The sequence below is a fragment of the Chrysochloris asiatica genome, unplaced genomic scaffold, assembly GCF_000296735.1.
Source record: "Chrysochloris asiatica unplaced genomic scaffold, ChrAsi1.0 scaffold00007, whole genome shotgun sequence".
In the NCBI taxonomy this organism is placed as follows: Eukaryota; Metazoa; Chordata; class Mammalia; order Afrosoricida; family Chrysochloridae; genus Chrysochloris; species Chrysochloris asiatica.
In genome coordinates this window covers 11,774,318-11,793,879 of record NW_006408525.1, presented here as the reverse complement: position 1 = coordinate 11,793,879, position 19,562 = coordinate 11,774,318, and the positions used below count along the sequence as shown (strand labels likewise).

The window sequence follows — 19,562 nt, the reverse complement described above, 5'->3', positions numbered from 1 at the left end:
GTTTTCAAGGCTGTGACCTTTTAGAAGCCCCATTGCCAGGTACTTCTGGATGGGGTTGAACTACCAACTTTTTGGCTAGTGATCCAGCACATAACTGTTTGTACCACCCAGGCACTCTGCCAGATGTTAGCTACAGTTGTGCTAAGTGGAAAGTAGAGTGATGTTTTCTCCTTTTACTTTTTTGTATTTTCAAGCTTTCTTTCAATAAGCCACTTTCACTTCTGTAGTAGAAAACCCCCAAACAATACAATGTTTTGCATATGACATTTAAATTCTTAAGCAGGCTCTGTTCTGTGTTTTTCAGGTAGAGGATGCGATGCTGATGTTTGATAAGACCACCAACAGGCACAGAGGTAAGACTCAGCGCAAGCAGGGTGCCCCTCACCTCTCTCTTCCCATCCTCAGTTACACTGATAAAGACGCTATGAAGACCACAATCTAGCAGATAGAGTTGACCGTGGTGTGCCGAAGATCTGTATTCATGGAAGGCCACATGGTACAGAGAATCCACACACTGGACAAGGATTACCCAGCACCCACATTCAGACAGATCTCTTGAATCCTGTCTTTCCTAGTCCCTCGCTAACCTCAGCACTTCAGTGATCCAAGTGGAAATTATTCATAGCAATTACTCAATTGACTTCTCAATTTGCATTGAAGGAGGTGGTTTAGAAGCACACTGTCAATCTAAGGAGTGAAAGAGGTGGGGAACTTGTAGGTGGGAAGTGTACAGAGACTGTTGTTGGGGGCTGTGACATCAATTCCAACTCTTCAGGACCCCATGTGACAGAGTAGAGCTACTCCATAGGTTTTTCTTGGCCTGTACAGTGGTTAAGAGCTCAGCTCCACTCTGCGGGAGAAAGATGTAGCAGTAAGCTGTCACAAAGACTGCAGTCTTGGAAACCCTGTGGGCAGTTCTCTTCTGTCCTATAGGGGCCCTTTGAGTTGGAACTGACTTGAAGGCAATGGGTTGGGTTTGGTTTGGGTTGTTTAATCTTCCCCGAAGCTGATCACCAGGTTGTTCTTCATGGAACAGTTACTGGGTTTGAACCTCCAACCTTTTGGTTAGCAGCCAAGCACTTAAAGGTTGTACAGAAATGGCAGACTTGCAGATGCCCTTGGTGGCTCCTTACTGTATGGGGAATCTGTGCTCATTTGTATTGTCCATTGTGCTCATATTCTCCCATTTGTATGCTTTAGAAAATGGTTCTTAACCTGGGATCTGTGAACTCCCTGAAATTATATACAACGTGTTTTGTACTTTTCTTGGGAGATGGATCCCTAAGGGTGTTCCTGATCTCCCACCTCCCCGAAGAGTTACAGCTATTGCCTTGTTGTTAAGTAATATCGAGTCAGTTCTGACGCATAGTGACCCTGTGTAGGGTTTCCAAGGAGCAGCTGGTGAGTTTGAATCACTGACCTTGTGGTTCAAACTGATCTTGAGGTCAAGTACTTATCCTATGGTGCCTTCACCTGAGAAAATTGGAGGACTCTAGAAACACTCTGCCCACCCCCGGAGGTAATAGAGTCAAAGAAGTTGCCTCCAGAATCTCTTAGTTTCTGGGGTTCCTATTAACAGGACTGTTAATGAGCAGATCTTCTGCGGTTGCGGGGGTGGGGGGTGGGGCGGCAGGAAGCCACTTCCGAGAGTTTGGGGGAGGGGAGCAGAGAGTGAGCCATGTTTCCTTGTTCCTTGGATTTGCATGTAGGTGTTCCTCGTGGTGTTTACATTCCTGCTGTCACCTGCAATCCGAAGCAGTGACCAGTGCTGTCTGTCTCTCCTGTTTGGAGAAGGCAGGCTGACAGAAAGGGAGCCAGAGTGGAGGGGGTACTGGCTTACCAGAGTGGGAGGAGGCAGGCAGGAGGGTGGGTGTCTTCCTGAGTGTACCTCATAGTCCTACTTCTTATACATCCATCTATCTCGCCCTCCACATGGGGAAATTGAGAATCAGATGGAAAACCAAGGTGGTGTCAGGTGGAGATTATGTAGCACAGAGGAAAGGTGGGGTATGGGGGGAGGCAGGAAGGGAAAAAAGAGCCGAATGGTGGTAGTGGAATGGGGTGGGAGAAGAATGCTTGTCTTTGTCACGAGAGGGAGGTGGTGGTGGAATTCATGGTTATCCTTGGGCAACATCCATATTGTGTGGTTCTACTTGATAGTTTCTAAAGCTTGGTTTCTATATGCGTAGCCTAATTTGATCTTCACAGCTGCCCAAAGGGGTGGGGGAGGTTGTGACTTTGAGAAAATCTTTTTTTTTTTTAATGCCTTAGTTTATTCATCAGCAAAATGGGCATAATAGTAGTAGCTCCCTGTAAGATTGTTGGAAAAGTGTAATAATGTCTTTTTAAAGTATCATCAGCTGTGAGGAAATGTTAACTCAGTGCTATCAGGTCAATTCTGACTCTCAGTGATCCTATAGGATGGAATAGACCTGTCCCATGGGGTCTCCAAGGCTGTCATTTTTATGGAAGCAGTCTGCCACATCTTTCTCCTGTGAGCACTGGTAGGTTTGAATCCCTAGCTTTTCAGTTAGCTGAGCATGCACCCACTGCACAACCAGGGCTCCTTGAATAACGTTTGCTTGTATTGTTTTCATCCCCTCCGTTTTGCCAGTGAGATAGCCAAAGCTCAGAGAGGGCTGCTGACATACCTGAAGTCAGGTTAGGGACTGCTGATTTCAATCTCTGCCCTGTCTTTGTTGTCTCCAGGTGGGGAGGGGTTTGTTGAAAGAACATTTTCATCTAGCTCTTTGCAAGGGATGCAGGGCTCATCGGACTGTGGCACCAGTGAACTTCCTTTATCCAGTGTTCCAGTTCGTCATCCCGTAAGATTCCTGCACAGCCTCCAGGCTGCACTGCTGCTAGTCTTTGAACATCAGGAAATGAAAGAGGTTTTTGAATACCTGTTCTGTGCCAGGCCCTGTGCAGAAACTCCCACCTGTAACTTCCCATTTCACCCTCACACCCACTCAGGGGGAGGAGGTTTGGTATCTGAGGAACCTGAGAGGGCCGGGACTTGTCCAGGATCACACAACTAGCAACAGACAGAGCCAGGATTAAAATCGACCTTCCAAAGGCATAGCCCCGAGGGTTGTCTGTGAGTGTATGCCCTCATTCTGTCTTGGGAAAGCCTCTCCGGTTTTTTCCAGAGGGGGCATATGCCAAGAGACCCTGGGTACAGCCCCACTTGCTTGGGTGAGGTGGGAAGGGCCATCCTAGTGTGGGCACAGTGCCCAGCGAGGTTGCAGGGCAACACCGTTGGCTCTTTCGAGTCAGCACACTGGTGGGGCTCTGTCCAGCCTGGGTCTAAGGTAGTGGATGCAGGAACAGCTACCTAATTTGCGGGACTCGGAGCAAGGTAAAAAGATGAGACTCCTTATTCATAACAGGAGCCCTAGTCATTAACCACGACACAGTGGTGTAAGCGTTCGGCTGCTTAACTGAAAAGTTGGCAGATCAAAACCGCTCAGCAGCTCTGCAGGAGAAAGAACTAGAGATCGGCTTTGGTAAAGATTAAAACAAAACCAGAGTCATTGCCATGAAATCGCTGCCAACTCACAGGACAAAGTAGAACTGCCTCATAGGGTTTCCAAGGTTGTAAACCTTACAGAAGTCTCCTGCTGCCTCTTTCTCCTATGAGTGGCTGGTGGGTTCAAACCACTGACCTTTGGGTTAATAAGTGAATACTTTAGCCATTTTGCCATCAGGGTTCCACTAAAAAGATTAACCAAAAAGCCTGACCCACTGTTCTGACTCTCGTGACCTTGTATAGGGTTTCCAAGGCTGTCCATCTTATGGGAGAATATAGCCTCATCATTCTTCTGTGAAGTAGCTGATGGGTTTGAACTGCCAACTTTGCTGTTAGCAATCCAGTACTTATCCCACAGCACGAGCAGGGCCCCTTCCTCAAAGATTATAGCCTAGACCACCCATTGGTGGTGGCTGTGTGCCTTGGAGTCGGTTCCAACTCATAGCGACCATGTGGGGCAGAACAATTTGACTCGTCAACATTGAGTTCCTTTGAGTCAAAAAAGACTTGTTGGTATCTAACAACAACACAATTGTTTACATTTTTAAAGGATTTTAAGGAGTAGTAGTGGTTACAAATCAGGCTGCGAACAACAAGGTTAGCAGTTCAAAACTACCAGCTGATCCACTGGAGAAAGATGAGGCTTTCTGCTCCTGTAAAGATTCACAGCCTCAGAAACCCTGTTATGAGTCAGAACCTCGCTATGAGTCAGAACTGACTCCATGGCACATAACCAACCAAGGTGGCAACAGTAGAGCGTTAAAGCAGACTAGACATTTGCATACCTAGGAAGCCAGCCCTGAGTGTCCCCTTCACGGCCCCTGCTTGGTGCTGGCGGAGGGGGATGTGTGGTGAGATGCTTCTCCAAGAAGGTCCCAACACCCACCTCCCCTTTCTTCCTGAACTTCATGACACAGGAATCTTCTGACCCCCAGATTTGAGTCTATGTAACTGGGGGGGCTTTGGCCCCACTCATTTTCAACCCCTCACACCAGCTGAGGAGGTGTTTCTCTTTGAAGCAGTAAGCCTTCAGTGATTCCAAGCATTTAGAGGAGTAAAAGTTGTTTTTCAAACAAGCAGAAAAACAAACAGAGACCGTATCACAACAGAAGCACAAATCATATACATGGAGAGAGTGGCCCACACATCCGTGGTCTGATGGAAGTGTGCATTTGGAATCCGGTGATAAGCACAGGAAAATAAAATCCTCTTGTAGTCACCTTGGCCCACCTCACCCTTGCCTCTTCGGCTTCCTGTTTCCGTGATGGGATCAAGAGGAAAGTGCTGCGGTAGCCAAAGTTGAGGAGACCTCTGTGCCTGGCATTGCCTCCTGCTTTCTTCTTGAGAGAGCCCCCCCCTGCCCCCCCATTAACCCCCAGGTTATGTGCTGTCAAGCACAAGCCCAGCACTTCTCAGCTTCTCTCCAGCCTGGGGGCCGACACCATCCTGACCTCAGCTCTGTGACAACTGCCTCGTGGTTCTTGGTGCTCTGACAGTGTTGGCTGGTAGGACCTTCAGTGCACACTGCCCGTCGCAGAATCCTTGCTTCCTGCCCCCAGTGACTACCTCCTCCCCCTGTTCCTCACTGGTCCCCATAGTGACAAGGGTGGCCCTCAGGTATTTATGCGTGGCATGGCATGTCTGTTTTCCTGCTCACAGCAGTGCCAGTCGGTGTATCTTCCCATGGTCTGTCTGTTCTTGGTACAAGTACTTAACACACTTGGCTGCTCACCAGAAGATTGGTGGTTTTCGTCCACCCAGAGGTACCCCAGAAGATCCTAAGGAACACAGTTCTACCGACACACCTTGGGGTCACCATGAGTCAGAGCCAACTGGTGGATTTGGTTTTCTTTGGCCTTATTAGTGCCATGGGAAAGAATCCAGGGGGACAGCTGATAATGAGTCCTCCTCGGACCACTGTTTGTGGAGTATTTGTGTCTATCATGGATGCTGGAAGAGGGGCTTACTTCAGTCTCCGGCATACAGCGGGAGGAACCAGAGCCGTGTGACATCTTCTCATCATTCACCACAGACCCTAGGCCTTCTTCCAGCCTCTGCTGTTCCCTGGATGTTTTGTGGAGACATTGTTTCTATCCTCTGTGAGCATTTCAGGTTCCCCCTCTGAAATAAGAGGGCCTGGGGTTGATGAGTTCCATGGCTTAATGTACGTTTCTGCCTTTAACTTTTTAACTGAGAGAATGTCCAAGATTAAGTCCCTATTATTAAATAAAGAAGAAGAAAAAGAAACTGGTGGTGGGTGAGGGTCAGTTGTTCCAGATAGGGCTCTGTGGGCAGTAGACTCTGGATGAGAGACAGTCCTCAGAAGGTTTGTCAAGGAGTGCCTGGGGAAGTTTACCTGCGGAGCACTTACTCAGCAGTGTTTGTGGTCTACCCCACAAAAGGAGTGTGGCCTCAGACAAGACTACGCCTTCCACCAAGCAGTTCCCCACAGGCTGACTGCTGGAGCCTTCTTTGGGGAGTTCTCCTAGCAGTTAGGAAATAGATTCTTCATTTCTGAAGGGGACCTAGGTATCACATCACAGCACCCACCACGGGTGGATTCTGTATGCTGTCTAACCAGGGCATGCTAACATTCAAAGTAGAAACATCCAAGCCTTCCTGAGCAATGATAATACAAAGGACTTGGCACAGTGCCTGCACATACTATGAAATCTTTATGATAAACAGCCGTGGGTGAACACAGCTGCCCAGAGTCATTGGAGGCAGGGCTGAGCTTGCATGGGAACCCAGGCTCTCAGCTGTCTGCAAGCACACTGCTAGGACGTGGTTTAAAGCAGGGAGCCTGGTCTTATGGGCTTGAGCACTTCATCACAATTAGTTCTTCATCACCCCCTCCCTATAGGACCCGCTGAAACTGGAGGTTTTGATGGATAAACTAAGGCACAAGCTTAGGAACGGAACTCCCAATAGAGGCCTAGCTAGGGCCTGCCTTGGCTGTACCTGCCACTTCATTTCTTGGCTTCCATGAAATGATTTGTGCCCAAGCAGGCAGAGGGAATGCTGGTGTTCCAATTTTCTCAGTCATTTCATTTGCTCTCTAAAAGTTGTTAGAGGTGGTCTGAAAAATATTGGGTTGATCATCAAAGGATTTAATCATTGGGGGAATATTTGTTGCCTTATCCTTGCAAAACTCAGATAAGATCTTGAATTCAGCATTCAGTATTGATCCCTGAGTTGGGCTGAGGGGGAGGGAAAGAGCAAAAAGGGGCTGTCCTTCTTAATGTGCTGTCTTTTGTTGGGTGGGGAGTTGAGCCAAAGAGATGGGGTGAGGGTAGACCCGCGGTAATCTCTCCATTCTCCCCACAACCACCTGGCCTCTCTGAGAAAGTGGGGTGTGGGAGTGCTAGCTGCTGTAATACATCATGCACTCACTTCCTTCTGGGGAAGGGAGTCCCCCAAAGTGCATCGAACTAGGGGAACCTCAGCTGTCCTTCCCTCTGACCCCAGGGTCCAAGGTTCATGAACCCTACACTGCAGGGACTCTTCAAAGCTGCCTCTTCAGGGAACAGCTGGGTGGTTGGGGGCCCAGTGGAAAATGAGCTGGGTGTCTTTGAAGCTCATATGGTAGCCTGGTGAGGGTCAGCTGGAGGGGAATGGCATCTGGCCGAGTACAGAGGGGGCACGCCTTCCCCACTCCCTGTGGCTCCCATTACCCAGCAGGCCTGTTTGCTCCGGAACATTGCCAGAGGCAGCGGAACAGGATACACTGAGAGAAAAATAAGAGATTAGTATGATGGATGGCTCCTCGCCCAACTGTTAGCAGTTGCTTATTAAGTGAAATGCTAATGGCTTTGAAGAAAAGTTCACAGCTCTGAGGCAGAGCCACCAACACCCCTGCCCCAAGGATCCAGGACCTTGAACAGGCCTATCCCCTATGCCAACCCCAGCACCAGGATGGGTTTCTGACTTTCCGAGAGAGCATTGTCATCAGCAGGCCCCTGGGTGGAGGAAGAAGGCCTTCCTCTAGAGTGGTTGGTTGTATCTTATTGGGAGCTGTTGGGCTAGGATGGTTGTTGGGGACATCTGGTCAGAGGGAGGCGCTCTGGGCAACTCCCCCAAAGGCAGTTGGACTGAGAGTTTGGCTTCTCCTGTGAATTTTACACAATGTCTCCATCCTCAAAAAGTTGTTGGCACAAGTGTAAGGTCTCAGTAATTTGTGTAATCAGTTTATTTAGTAAAATGGTGCCAGTAAGACATAACTGAAGCTGAGATGGAAGAGAAAAATACTTTTCTAAGGAGAAAAAAACAGCTCTTGATGTCCTGAATACCTGCCAGACATTCACTTTTGAAATTGGCCTTGAGGCCCAGGCTTCCTCTTTTATTTACAGTATATAAACGTGGTTAAGAATCGCACTCAACTATTTGTTTATTGGTTCCTGTTTCCCAAAAAGACCTAACTCAAGCCAAACCTGTTGCCACCAAGTCGATTTCAGCCATGACATCCCACTGGGCTTTTGAGGATGCAGAGGTTTCTGAGGTTGCGAATCTTTATGGAAGTGGATCTACCACATCTTTATCCCATGGTGGGTTGAGACCCCTAACATTTTAATTAGCAGTCAAGTGCTTCTACACCTTCAGGGCTCCATGCTCAGAAAGAAGGGGCATGTGAAATAAGTTTCACTTTGTTCTCTTCATGTTAACAAAGGCATAAATTAGATGAAAGAGAAGAAAGACCAAGGAAAGGTATAGCTTCATTTGTAGGCGGGAGGTGTCAAAGATAATATATGAGTATTCTTTCCCCTGAGTTCAACCTTCTGAGTGTACCTCTGGAAGAAGGTTGAGAGTCTACAACTTGTAAAACATGATTTTGTGGGATGGCGGAAGAAGTGTGGTTGGCACAGAGGGTCAGTCCCTCTGGGTGGGAGAGGACTTATTGTAAGAGAAAGGATGCTGGATGGGACAGGAAGCATGATAAGGATATTTGGAATCCCCGCTGCTGATGTGACAAAAAGATAACTTGCAAAATATCTGCTCAAGTCTGGGATCTGGAACAAGATGACTTGTGGTCCTACCCGCTGGAGTTAAGCCACTTTGAATTTTCCCCACTTCTCAAGTGTGCTGTCTCACCCCTTATGGTAAGGTGTGACAGACCTATCACATCATCCCCCAAGTCTTGAGATGATGATAAAGGGGTTTATTGGAAATCTGTAAAGAGATGATGAATTAGAAGTCTGCTGACATGGAAGTTTCTGGTGTGTTGTAGACCACTAACAACAACCACAACATAGTGGTCTTGGCCTCACAGAGCTTCCAGGCCACCAACCCAAGAAAGATGGTGACATCCCAAAGCAGGAAAGATCAGCCAGGTGGTATAGAAGCTCAGTTGAGTCTCCTCCAGTCCAACCTGGATGGAAAGGGGAAGTGTGGGACTGGGGAGGGAATTAATTGCTGCTTTTGGGTATTAGAAGAGATTCCCTTGGGAAAGAGGTATGTGCAGGCTTGAAGTTAGGCACACTTCAGTTTACAATGAGGAAGAACTGTCAAGTCTAGCCGTGGCATAAATGGATAACCACTTGCCTAGATTCTCCAAGTTCATAGTCCTGTGCTTCTTGCTGGGCTCATCTTAAAGCCTGGGTTTATAAAGGGTTGTGGGCTTGCATGTGTGCTTCGCTCCAAAGTAGGGAGTATTTGCCCACCGTCAAGGCACACCCACCTCCAGTTTCTTCACTCCCTTTTGGTGCTTTGTCCATTGGCTCTGTGGCCTTTTCCTGCTCCCCTCCCCCAACAGATCTCCTTGAAGCTTACCCAGACACCTTCCTTCCCCATCTCAGGACCCCTTTAAGAGTCTGTGGGGAACAAGTGCATAGACAGAGGATTCTGAAGTCGGCTAGGACTACTGTAACAAGATACCACAAAAAGAGTGTGGTGGCTTTGTGCCAGGAATGTATTGTCTCCCATTTCTGGACGCTACACCAGGGTATCGGCCCTGAGGGCTCTGAGACAGGAGCTGCTCTGCACCTCTCTCCTAGCTTCTGGAGGCGCCCGACCAAGCTTGGCGTCTTCCCTGTCTGTCCTTGTTCCTGTCCACTTCTTTCATACATCACTCAAATGGAGTTAGGACCCACCCTGCTTTTTATGACTTCATGTTAACATCTCAGAGACCCTGTTTTCAAACAAGTGGACACTCACAAGCAGCAGGGGCTAGGACTTCAAAGTACAGTTTTTTGGGGGACACAATTCAACCCGTAACCAAGGGTGAAGGACCGTCTCTGCAGTCACGCAGTCATCTTCCAGAGGGCAGTCCTGGAGCTGTCTGCACATTTTATTTCCTCGTTAAACACCATTAGCCTTCCCGAGAAACTGGTATGGACATGACCTCGCGCGTAAGCAATGGCAAGGGCAGGGTTGAAGGGGAATGTGGATTTGAAAACATGTAGACGAGGCCATTAAAGATTCCTGTAGGTACCCCAGCACTGGCAACATCGATCCAAGACCTTAATTTTATTTCTGACAGGAAAGGAAGGAGTACACTCTCTTTTTTTTTTTTTTTTCCCTCTGAGCTAACTAAATTCCGGAAGCGCCCATTCCGGCGCTGTCTCTGGAGATATTAATCAACACAGAAGCTTGCTTTCTGTCCACCTGCCTTTCTTTGTACACACAGTTGGTAATACAAAGAAAGTTGTCAAGTCCCCAGCAACAGGCCTACGAGACAGGGGTGCCCAGGGCAAGAGGGAGCCTGCAAAGCCAGGAAATTTGGCTCCTGTGCACAAGCTGCGTTTTCTTTAGTTGAAGCATAAATCTAAAACTTCTTTCCTTTGGGATAAAATCCCTGGCACCAAAAGGGTGAACTAATAGGCCTTCCCGCCTCCCTCCCGGCGGTGGCCCTCGGAAGCAGAAAGGGAGTGGGCTGGGGGTCAGCAACTTCATTGACCCAGAAATGGTTTTTGTAGAAAGGGACAATGGGGCTTTTGTCAGGCCCTGCTCTCCACAGAACGCCAGCCTCTGGGTTCTCACAACATGTTTGAAGGCCTCTGTGAGGGCAGAGTGTGGAGGCCAGAAGAGAAAGGAGTCTTTAGCTTGGTGGCTAGAACCTGGGAGGGGTTGGAGAGGGTCTGTAGACAGGGTCAGGTGCTGCCCTGTTGGGAGTGAGGCTCCTGGAGTGACCCCTTTTCTTATGCAGCCCCAGAACCTCAGCTTGTTCCCAGCCCCACTGATTAGGGTGCAGAGGGCACAAGCGAGGCCATCTTTACCACTCTACTCCTATATCCACACAGTGTGTTGGAAGGAACCTGAGTTTTAGAGTTCATAGCCAGACCAGTTGCCATCAAATCGACTCCAGTTCATTGTGACTTCACAGGTGCCAAAGTAGAACTGTGCTCCACAGGATTTTCAGTGACTGGGTTCTGAGACACTACGTCTTTCTTTCAAGGCTTCTTTAGGTGAGCTTGAACTACCAACCTTTTGCCTAGTAGTGGAATAAGTACATCACCATCTGCCCCACCTGGGGACCTTCCAGAGGTCAAAGCCTGGCTTTTCCGTTGGTGTGATTTCATGTCACTGAAGGGTGTTGGGCCGTGTTTAGCTCAGTTGTAAGGATGTGAGCCTCTTCTGAGAGTTTAGTGAGGTGCAGGTGCAATGTGCTCCAGCACCTTCGTCCTGTCTCTTCCCCACTATTAGGCCCCTCTGTCTCACTTCCTAAAAACAGTGAATTCAGTTTCCCCCTCCCCTCTCCATATACCACACATATGCTTACATGTGGAGTCCTGGTATGGTGTGGGAGGGTAAGTACTTCACTGCTAACCACAAGGTCAGCAGTTCAAACTCACCAGCTGCTCTTGGGCAATCCTATACAGGGTCACTGTGAGTCAAGCTGATATGAAGACACTTAACAACATGCTTACATGTGTTTAACTAATTTTGAAAGAAGCCCACAAAACTGGTAACAAAGAGGCAGAATTGCACATTGGTTAAAAGCCAGACAACTAATGTTTGTCTATATTCTCCCACTTAATAATAGCTGTGGGACCTTGGGCAAGTTGTTTAACATCTCTGTGACTCACAGTCCTCCTCTATAAAAGTAGGAACAATGACGATAGGTTTGCCTGACTTCCATCAGCTCATTAATATAAAGAACTAGGAACAGTCTTTGCCATACTAAACTCTTGACTGTTTTATGTACATATTACATGCCCTCACTGATGTATATACATTTATTCAGTGTTTGCTTCTGGAGAAAAGATAGGGTAAAACCTTTCATTGTATCATCTTTTGCCTATGAATTTTGTACTATGTGCATTTATTTACCTAGTCAAATACGTAACTTTTTTAGTGAAAGTTGAAAAAATTCATTCCAGATTAAATTGCAAAGGAAGTCATAATAAAACATGAAACTTTTCAAAAGAAAAAAAAAATTCTTTGCAGTCCCAAACCCTGCCATTGTAACTGTTGTTACTTGTATCTTGTTCGTGATATTTGTATGTATTCCTTAGGTTAGTTGGGATTGTGGGTCCTCGCGGTTAGAAGCATGAGTACATTGTGTGGGGTCTCTACTAGTGGGCTGAGGTATGCAGCCTGCCTAGCTGGAGTTTTTCTGGCCTTTCAGAGAGGCACTGAGGAGCCTTAAGCCAACACAATGTGATTACATGCAGCCGAGGACCCTTTACCTCTGAGTCGCCTCTGTCTTTTTCTTTCCATAAACAAAATCCCATAGATGGATGAGGACTTTCTTAGTAGGTTCTGCTCTTCCCAGACAACACACTATAATTAGAATAGCCAGATTGGCTCCATCTGAAAAGAAACCTGGTTTTCAAGAGTTCATCTCATACAGGAGGGGAGAGAGGTCAACAATGTGGGAGGGGGCACCCTATGAGGCTGAGCCACCCTTCCTCCCAGGAATTCAAAGTGATTTTTAATTTTTTTTTTTTTTTTAAAGCTAAAAACATTTTCCTTACTCAAATTGGGAATGATGAACATGTGGGGACCTGACACATACATGGTAAATACAGAATCCTCCTCTGTGTCCCCACTGCTGACAGTTTAAGAGTCAAAGCAAACACAGTTACTGAAGCCCATGAGGTGTCTGGGATATGATGCAGACATGAGCACTTAGTTCTAAATTCACACTATTGGGGTCAAATTTCAGGGCTACCAGTTATCAGCTGTGTGACCTCGGGAACAGTTTTAGAGGCCTCTGAACCTCTGTTTTCTCATCAATTAAATGGGCTTAAATTAACTCATAGACTTGCAAATTTTAATTTACGTGACGCATGTGACCCTTGAGAGACTGTATGAATGTTAGATGTTAGCTTTATCTCTATAATAAAACCAAGCCCTACCCCTTCCCCTGGAGTAGATTCTGAGTCGTAATGATCCTGTAGAACAGAGTAGAACTTCCCCATGGGTTTCCAAGGCTGTAATCTTTACAGGAAGGCACACTGGTGGCATAGTGGTGAAGCACTTGGCGGCTGACTGAAAGTTCTGTGGTTCGAACCCCACCAGTGGCTCTGTGGGAAAAGGATGTGGCAGTCTGTTTCTGTAAAGAAATTGTGTAGGGCAATTCTACTGCTTATAGACTCAATATGAGCTGATTATCAGAAGAATGATGGTTATTTTACTACTAATAAGAGTACTGTTGCTACTGTTACTTGGTGAAGACAGGCCTTTCTCTTGGAGAGCTTGCTAACACCTGAGAGGACCATTGGCTGAGGCTGACTCTGTTGAATTTCCTAAGTTGAAAGCAAAGCAGCACTTTCTACTGGACCCTCTCTGTTGGCCTGCAGTCCTTCCTTGTGGTCAAGCAGAGCCTATTCTGTCTGCACCACCCTATGCATGTCACAGCCTCTCCCACGACAACATGACATACAAGAGAAATTGGAGAAGGTTCTACCTCACTGCAAACACAGCACTCAGATCCTGACGTAGCTTGCCTAAGTCTAATTTAGCCAAAGACGCTGAAATTGCTCAGAAACAATGACTTTACAATGTTAAAAGTTTGTTTTGTTTTGTTTTTGTAGAAAACTCACTAAAGTTTGATTTTTTATTTACTGACCTTCAAGGCTCAGTTATGACTATAATCCAAGGAATAGCCAACACTCTAGGAGCTGTCAGAACCCCCAATTCTCCAAAAATACAAACCACACTCGCTAGATTGGCATTTCCTACTGGTTCATTGAACTTGGCTGTGCAGTGAAATAAAAGTCAGGCAGAAAGGGGGGGAAAATGGATATCAGAAGAGCACATATACGTGGCAACACAGACCTTTCCATCTTTACATACATACCTGTCCCTACTGACAGCCACCCTGGGAAAAAATAAGAAAGACGTGAACTTCTAAAGCTGCCAAACATACGTCTTGATTTCTTTGTCGTCCCAGAAACCCTTTCAGGAGGAACATTTGCCAGATTCAGTCCTAGAGGGAGTTTCTGAACTAAATGAATGCAGTTGAGGGTCAAGATGGCAGCTCCTGGGGGTCTCCAGTTGTAAGGCGACCAGTGGGCCAGCAGTCATTGATAATTACAGCATTCCTCATCCTCAGGTTTGCCTGACAAGCTCTGTAGCGTATATATATGTATATATACTAACATGACTTTAAAGTGATCAAAGTTGCATGGCTCTAAGCAGCCCCTGGAAATTTGAAGTCTCTTCCTCTATTTGCTGCCCCCCATCTTGATATCAGATGATTGGAAGCCCCTCCTTCTCTCTGGATTTCTCAACATCGGTGACTGTGCTCCGGCACCCTAGTGCGGCTGCCCCAGATCTGCAATAGATGCAGTGCTGACATCCAATTTATTATCTCCGAGGGCTGGGCCGGGCCGCTTCATGGATGATTCATGCCTCTGCTCTCCACTGCCGCTGGAGGTGACATCATCGATTCTGGGCCCAGAATAGACACAGAGGCAACAGTGGCCCTTGTTTTGTGTGTCTCATCAACCCTGCGCTCCCTCCTGCCCCTCACCAGCTGCTGTGTTGTGTCCACTGAGTGGACCCAAGAGCCCATCAGAAGTATCTCTGTAGCTGTTGTTGTGAGCTACTGTTGAGTTGGCCCTGACTCACGGTGACCCCGTGCACAATAGGATGAAACACTGCTGAGGTCTGTGCTGTCCCCAGGATGGGTTGAGGGTCAGACGGCTGTGACCCGTAGGCTTTTCTTTGGTTGTGTGATCCAAGTAGATCACCACCCTTTCTTCCTAATTTGTCTTCGTCTGGAGCCTCTGCTGACAGAGCAGTGGTGACTGCACATGAGGCACAGTAGCCAGGAACTGAACCAGGGTCTCCCGTGTGGGAGACACTAAGCCACCAATGCCCCATACCTCAGTAGGCTGTAAATATGTCTCTGCAGCTGCAGCGTAAACCAGAGAAGGGACCATCCCCAAAGGTCACCTCTTCCCTTTATTTGCCTCCAGTTGGAATTTAGATTTCACTGATAACTCAGAACTGCTTACCTCCTGGAGTCAACTTTGGTTTCTACATTTCGAGACAGGGTTGGTCAGGAAGGACCTGGATGAGATAAGTCATCCCACAGACCCAGCGTTAGGTGCTCCGCAGATGAATGATTGTCAGATGAATATCAGGGATTGGGACTAGATCCAAGGTTTTCTTTCTTTTTTTTTTTTTCTTCAAAGTTTTTATTGTGAATTGAGTGTAAGTTTACAGAGCAGATCATCAGTTTTACATTTAACAAATCACATACTTTGTTTCATTACAATGATTATAATCCCCTCCATGTATCATCAGTTAACAGTATTTCTCTCTATTTCTTTTAGCTTTTTTTTTTTTAAACACTCAGGCACATATTATAATTTACACCACCAAAGGGCACATTCTGCAAGTCTGCCTCCTGGCCGCCATCTCTCAGTCCCTCACTGTTCTCTCTCTCCATGTCCCCATCTCTGCCTCCATCTCTGGTGTTGCAGCTTCTCTGGATAAGGTCTCACATTCTGCTTGTGCACTTCTCCCTTGATGGTCCTAGGGTCCTCGGTTTCTAGACTATAAGATTAACTACTCCCCTGTTTTTGTTACTAAACTTCTCCCTTTATAATTGTGACAGTCACAATTAGTCATGATAACAGTTACTCACTATTGAATCATAAGAATCTTATCCCCATCTCTGTTTACCAGACCCATCTAGACAAGATGAAAACTATTCAGTGGGGACTCTTTCTTCCCCCACACACTCTTAAACTAGACTCCCTCTTAAAACCTTGTAAGCCAGTCACTTTGTGCCTTTATCACCCCCCTCATTTTAGGTAGCCAATGTCGAAGTTGCCCATCCCTATCTACACTGTGTACAGAGGGGATAGCATTGATACTTGATGTAAAGACTCCTTCCCTTCTGTTGGTATTTTGAGCTACTACCTCAATGAGTATAGGTCAAGTTCTAGATCAAGGTTTCCAACCCTGCTTGCAGTTAGAATCACCTGGAGAAGTGTTTAAAACACACCATTTCCTGGACACTACTTCAGATAATTAGAAACTGGAGGATGGAACCTGGCACTGATGTAATGTGTGCAGTCAGGACGGGGAGGCCCCGGACAGATGATCTCCAAGGACCCTTTCAGATTAGAATCCAGACAGGCAGAGTGCCTGTGGACCACAGGCCTGGGATCTTGACTCTCCACTGGGCAGCCCCAGAAGTGGTTTGGCCCTTGGGATGGACCCTAGTGTATGAGCTCTGGGAGGACAGGGATGTCTCCTTGAGTGTGTGGCCCTCCATGTTCCACGTGGGGAGTAAGTGGCGTGAATAATCACCATTCATTGTGCTGGTTCTGAATCTAGTCATTCCCTAGCAAAAATTGCTTTGCTGGCTTCCCTTCATTGTTAGGGCAGCGTCTGAGACTCCGACTCTGGCCTGCAGGAGCCTTTGAGGCCTGGTCCTGCCTCCTGTCCGTCTATGTACTGGCCACACTGTTCCCCTCCTCCTCATTCCTCTGAATGTCGCCCGGGGCCCCACACATGCCTCTCATGCAGCAGGGGAACAGCCAATTCTTACTCATTTTTCAGGATAGGGCTTAAATGTCCCTCCCTGGGGAAATCTTCCCAAACTCCAGATTCACTCAGTCTGTGCCATCTGTTGTCCACTCACATGGCTCCTTGTAACTTTCCTTCATGACATCAGTCAGTTCTTGAAGATTCTTATATGCTTGGTTATCTGATTGTTTGGCTTATCCCACCTCTTGCAGGACAGGCATTGTCTGTTTTGTTATTGAATAGCAAGGTTGGAAGTTCAAACCCACAAGCTGCTCCTCGGAAACCCCATATAGAATCACTGTGAGTCAGAACCAACAAGACGGCACTTAATAACTGTAGGTGTTTGATGCATATTAGATGAGGAGGTGGGTGGGCCGACAGGTGAATGGATTTAGTCGGAGAGCCATTGCTGAGATGCTGGAAAAGGAATTGCCCACGGATTCCTCACCATGGTTTCCACTCCCATTTTACTGAGCATTGTGGATTCCTTGGCTTTATACTTCCACCCTGGCCATTGGATTCTCTAGCAAAATAGAGACGGACAACTCTGTCTGGAGGGTAGCTAGCATAGGAGCTCTAGGTAGTTCTTCTAGAGGGAATGGTTAGGGAGCATTCCTGACTTTCTGACACCTAAGTGGTCCTGGGATGCCTAATTGCAGTGCTGTAGGGTCAGCACTGGACTGTGAGCCACAAGGTTGACAGTTCAAACCCACCAGCTACTCCTCGGAAACCCTATACGGGGTCACTGTGAGTCAAAATTGACTCGACGGTATCTTAGAAACAGCAACAAGGAGTCCTGGTGTGGCGCTGTAGGATAAGCACTGGAAAGGTGCAAGGTTGGCAGTTCAAGCTCACCAGCATTGAAAACCCTGTACAGGGTCACTATGTCTTGAAACCGACGTGACAACACTTACCAACAACAATAAGGAATTAACAAGGAACCCTGGTGGCACAGTGGGTTCCATGTTGGGCTGCTAACCTCAAGTTCAGCATTTTGAATCCACCAGCCACTGCACAGAAGAAAGATGAAGCTTTCTGCTCCTGTAAAGAGTTACAGCCTTGGAAGCCCTATGCAGGGTCACTATGGGTCAGAACCTTCTCCTTGGCACATAACCACCACCAAGGAATAATAAGTTTTCTCTTTGTCTTCCTAAAAAAAAAAAAAAAAAAGAATCTTTGGTGTACCTGCAGTTGCCCTGTAGGCTGAGGTAAATATGTGCTTTAGTTATTAACTGAAAGGTTGGTGGTTCCAACTCACCCAGCTGCTCCTTGGGAGAAAGATCCAGCAGTCTGATCCTCAAAAGATTATAATAATCTGGCAAACCTTATGGGGCAGTTCTGCTCTGTCACATGGGGTCGTTGTGAATTGAAAATAAACTCACTGGCACTTAACAACTATTGTTACTGCATGTCATCTAGTCGGTTCCGACTCAGCAAATCCTGTATAGGGCTTCCAAGGAGCAGCTGGTAAACTTGAACCACCAACCTTGCTGTTCAAACCCATCTTGTAGTCCAGTACATTAATCCACAATGCTACACCAGGACTCCCTAACAGCTATGTTATTGTTGTTGTTAAGTGCCGTCGGGTTGATTTGGAACCATTGTTGTTGTTGTTGTTAAGTGCCGTCGAGTCGGGTCCGACCCATAGCGACCATAGCGACCCTTTATAGGGTTTCAGAGGAGCAGCTGGTGAGCTTGAACCACCAACCTTGCAGTTCAGCTGGCTTTGTAGTTTGGCGCATTAACCCACAGCGTCACACCAGGTGCTTAAAATGCTTATGCACTTTCCTCTCAGTGGCCAGGTGATGTACTACTTACAGATAGATTTCTAGACTTCCTTCCCACTTCCAAAATCACTAAGCTTGGCATCTTAAGTCTTTTAATTAAGTTGATTCATTTGCCTGGAAAGAGATTTCCTGATTCAGCTAGTGTATTTATGTATAAACTATCTGGAAACACCTGGCAATTTTTCTGAGTGACAATGAGGAAATGCAGTCTGAAAATTATGGTTTAATTTACTCCCTCCCCCATGCTGACTTACCTTTAAAATAAAACAAAAAAACAGTTAAGTTTTACAAAAGAGATTTTGTGTTTTGCCCAGAGTAACAGTCCTGTTTTACAACATAGATGCGTGTATTAACAATACCTAGTAATTTCCTCTTGGTATTTTTAGAACTCTAGCAGTTAATGGACAATTGAATCATTCACTGGCAAATAGGAAACCATCTCACTGTATGTTGGTATTTGCTATGAATTGGCAGGTAGGCCTCAGAAGAGATTAGTGAGCATATCTAAAAAAAAAAAAAATTAGAATAAACATCTTAATTACTGCCTTTGTGTTGCATCAGGCTAAAATGGATGGGTTGGGTGTGTGTGTGTTGTAACATTTGAATTGAACTTGGTCTACAGTTGGTTTTTAAAAATAAACTGGAGTCAAAAACGTTGTTAAGTGCCATCGAGTCAATTTCAACTCTGAGTGAGCCCATGATACTAAGTAAATCTGCCCCACAGGGTTTCCTAGACTGTCATCTTTAAGGAAACAAATCTTCAGATCTTTGTCCTGTGAAGCTGCTGAGTGGGATTGAACCACCAACATTTCCGTTAGCAGCTGAAATGCTTAACTGTTGTGCCACCAGGTCTCCTTCAAGTACATTATAAGGATCAAAACAAAAAAATCTTGATTCCTGGGCCTACTTGATTTTACTTTACTTTAGTGTTGTGGTTCCTTTATTGTGGGACAAATTAAAATCCTCTGGTAAAATAAAGATCCGTGCTCCAGGCCCAGTCATTAGAAGTAACGTTAACTTTCCCCAGGTGGTATAAACAGTTTCTACAAAGTGATTTGAATCATCAGTGGCACCTCCTGGGTTCAGTCCCCCTTTGCCCTATTTATTAATAAGCTGGGTAATAAATGTGAGGGTAAGATACTGCAGGTAACCTAACGGATCTCGCTGGTGTCAGGGTGGTAGCAGCTGGAACCAGAAGAGGAGAGCAGCTGTGGTATTGTTATTAGTCATTCCATGAAGAAATTGATTCGATAAATAATAAAGCAGTGATATTAGCAACACATGCTTGCAGGTCAGGTGACTCCAGTGAAAGCCCCCAG

At 46.5% G+C, this 19,562-nt stretch overlaps 1 protein-coding gene across 2 annotated transcripts in view; it reads left to right on the top strand.

Moving 5' to 3' along the window:
• MSI2 (musashi RNA-binding protein 2) overlaps positions 1-19,562 on the top strand; it is a 471,101-nt gene that overhangs the window by 307,386 nt on the left and 144,153 nt on the right. For both annotated transcript variants that reach the window (XM_006832401.1, XM_006832402.1), the window contains exon 6: positions 305-353. In XM_006832401.1, the coding sequence (XP_006832464.1) occupies positions 305-353 (49 nt within the window). The remainder of the gene's footprint in view (positions 1-304; positions 354-19,562) is intronic.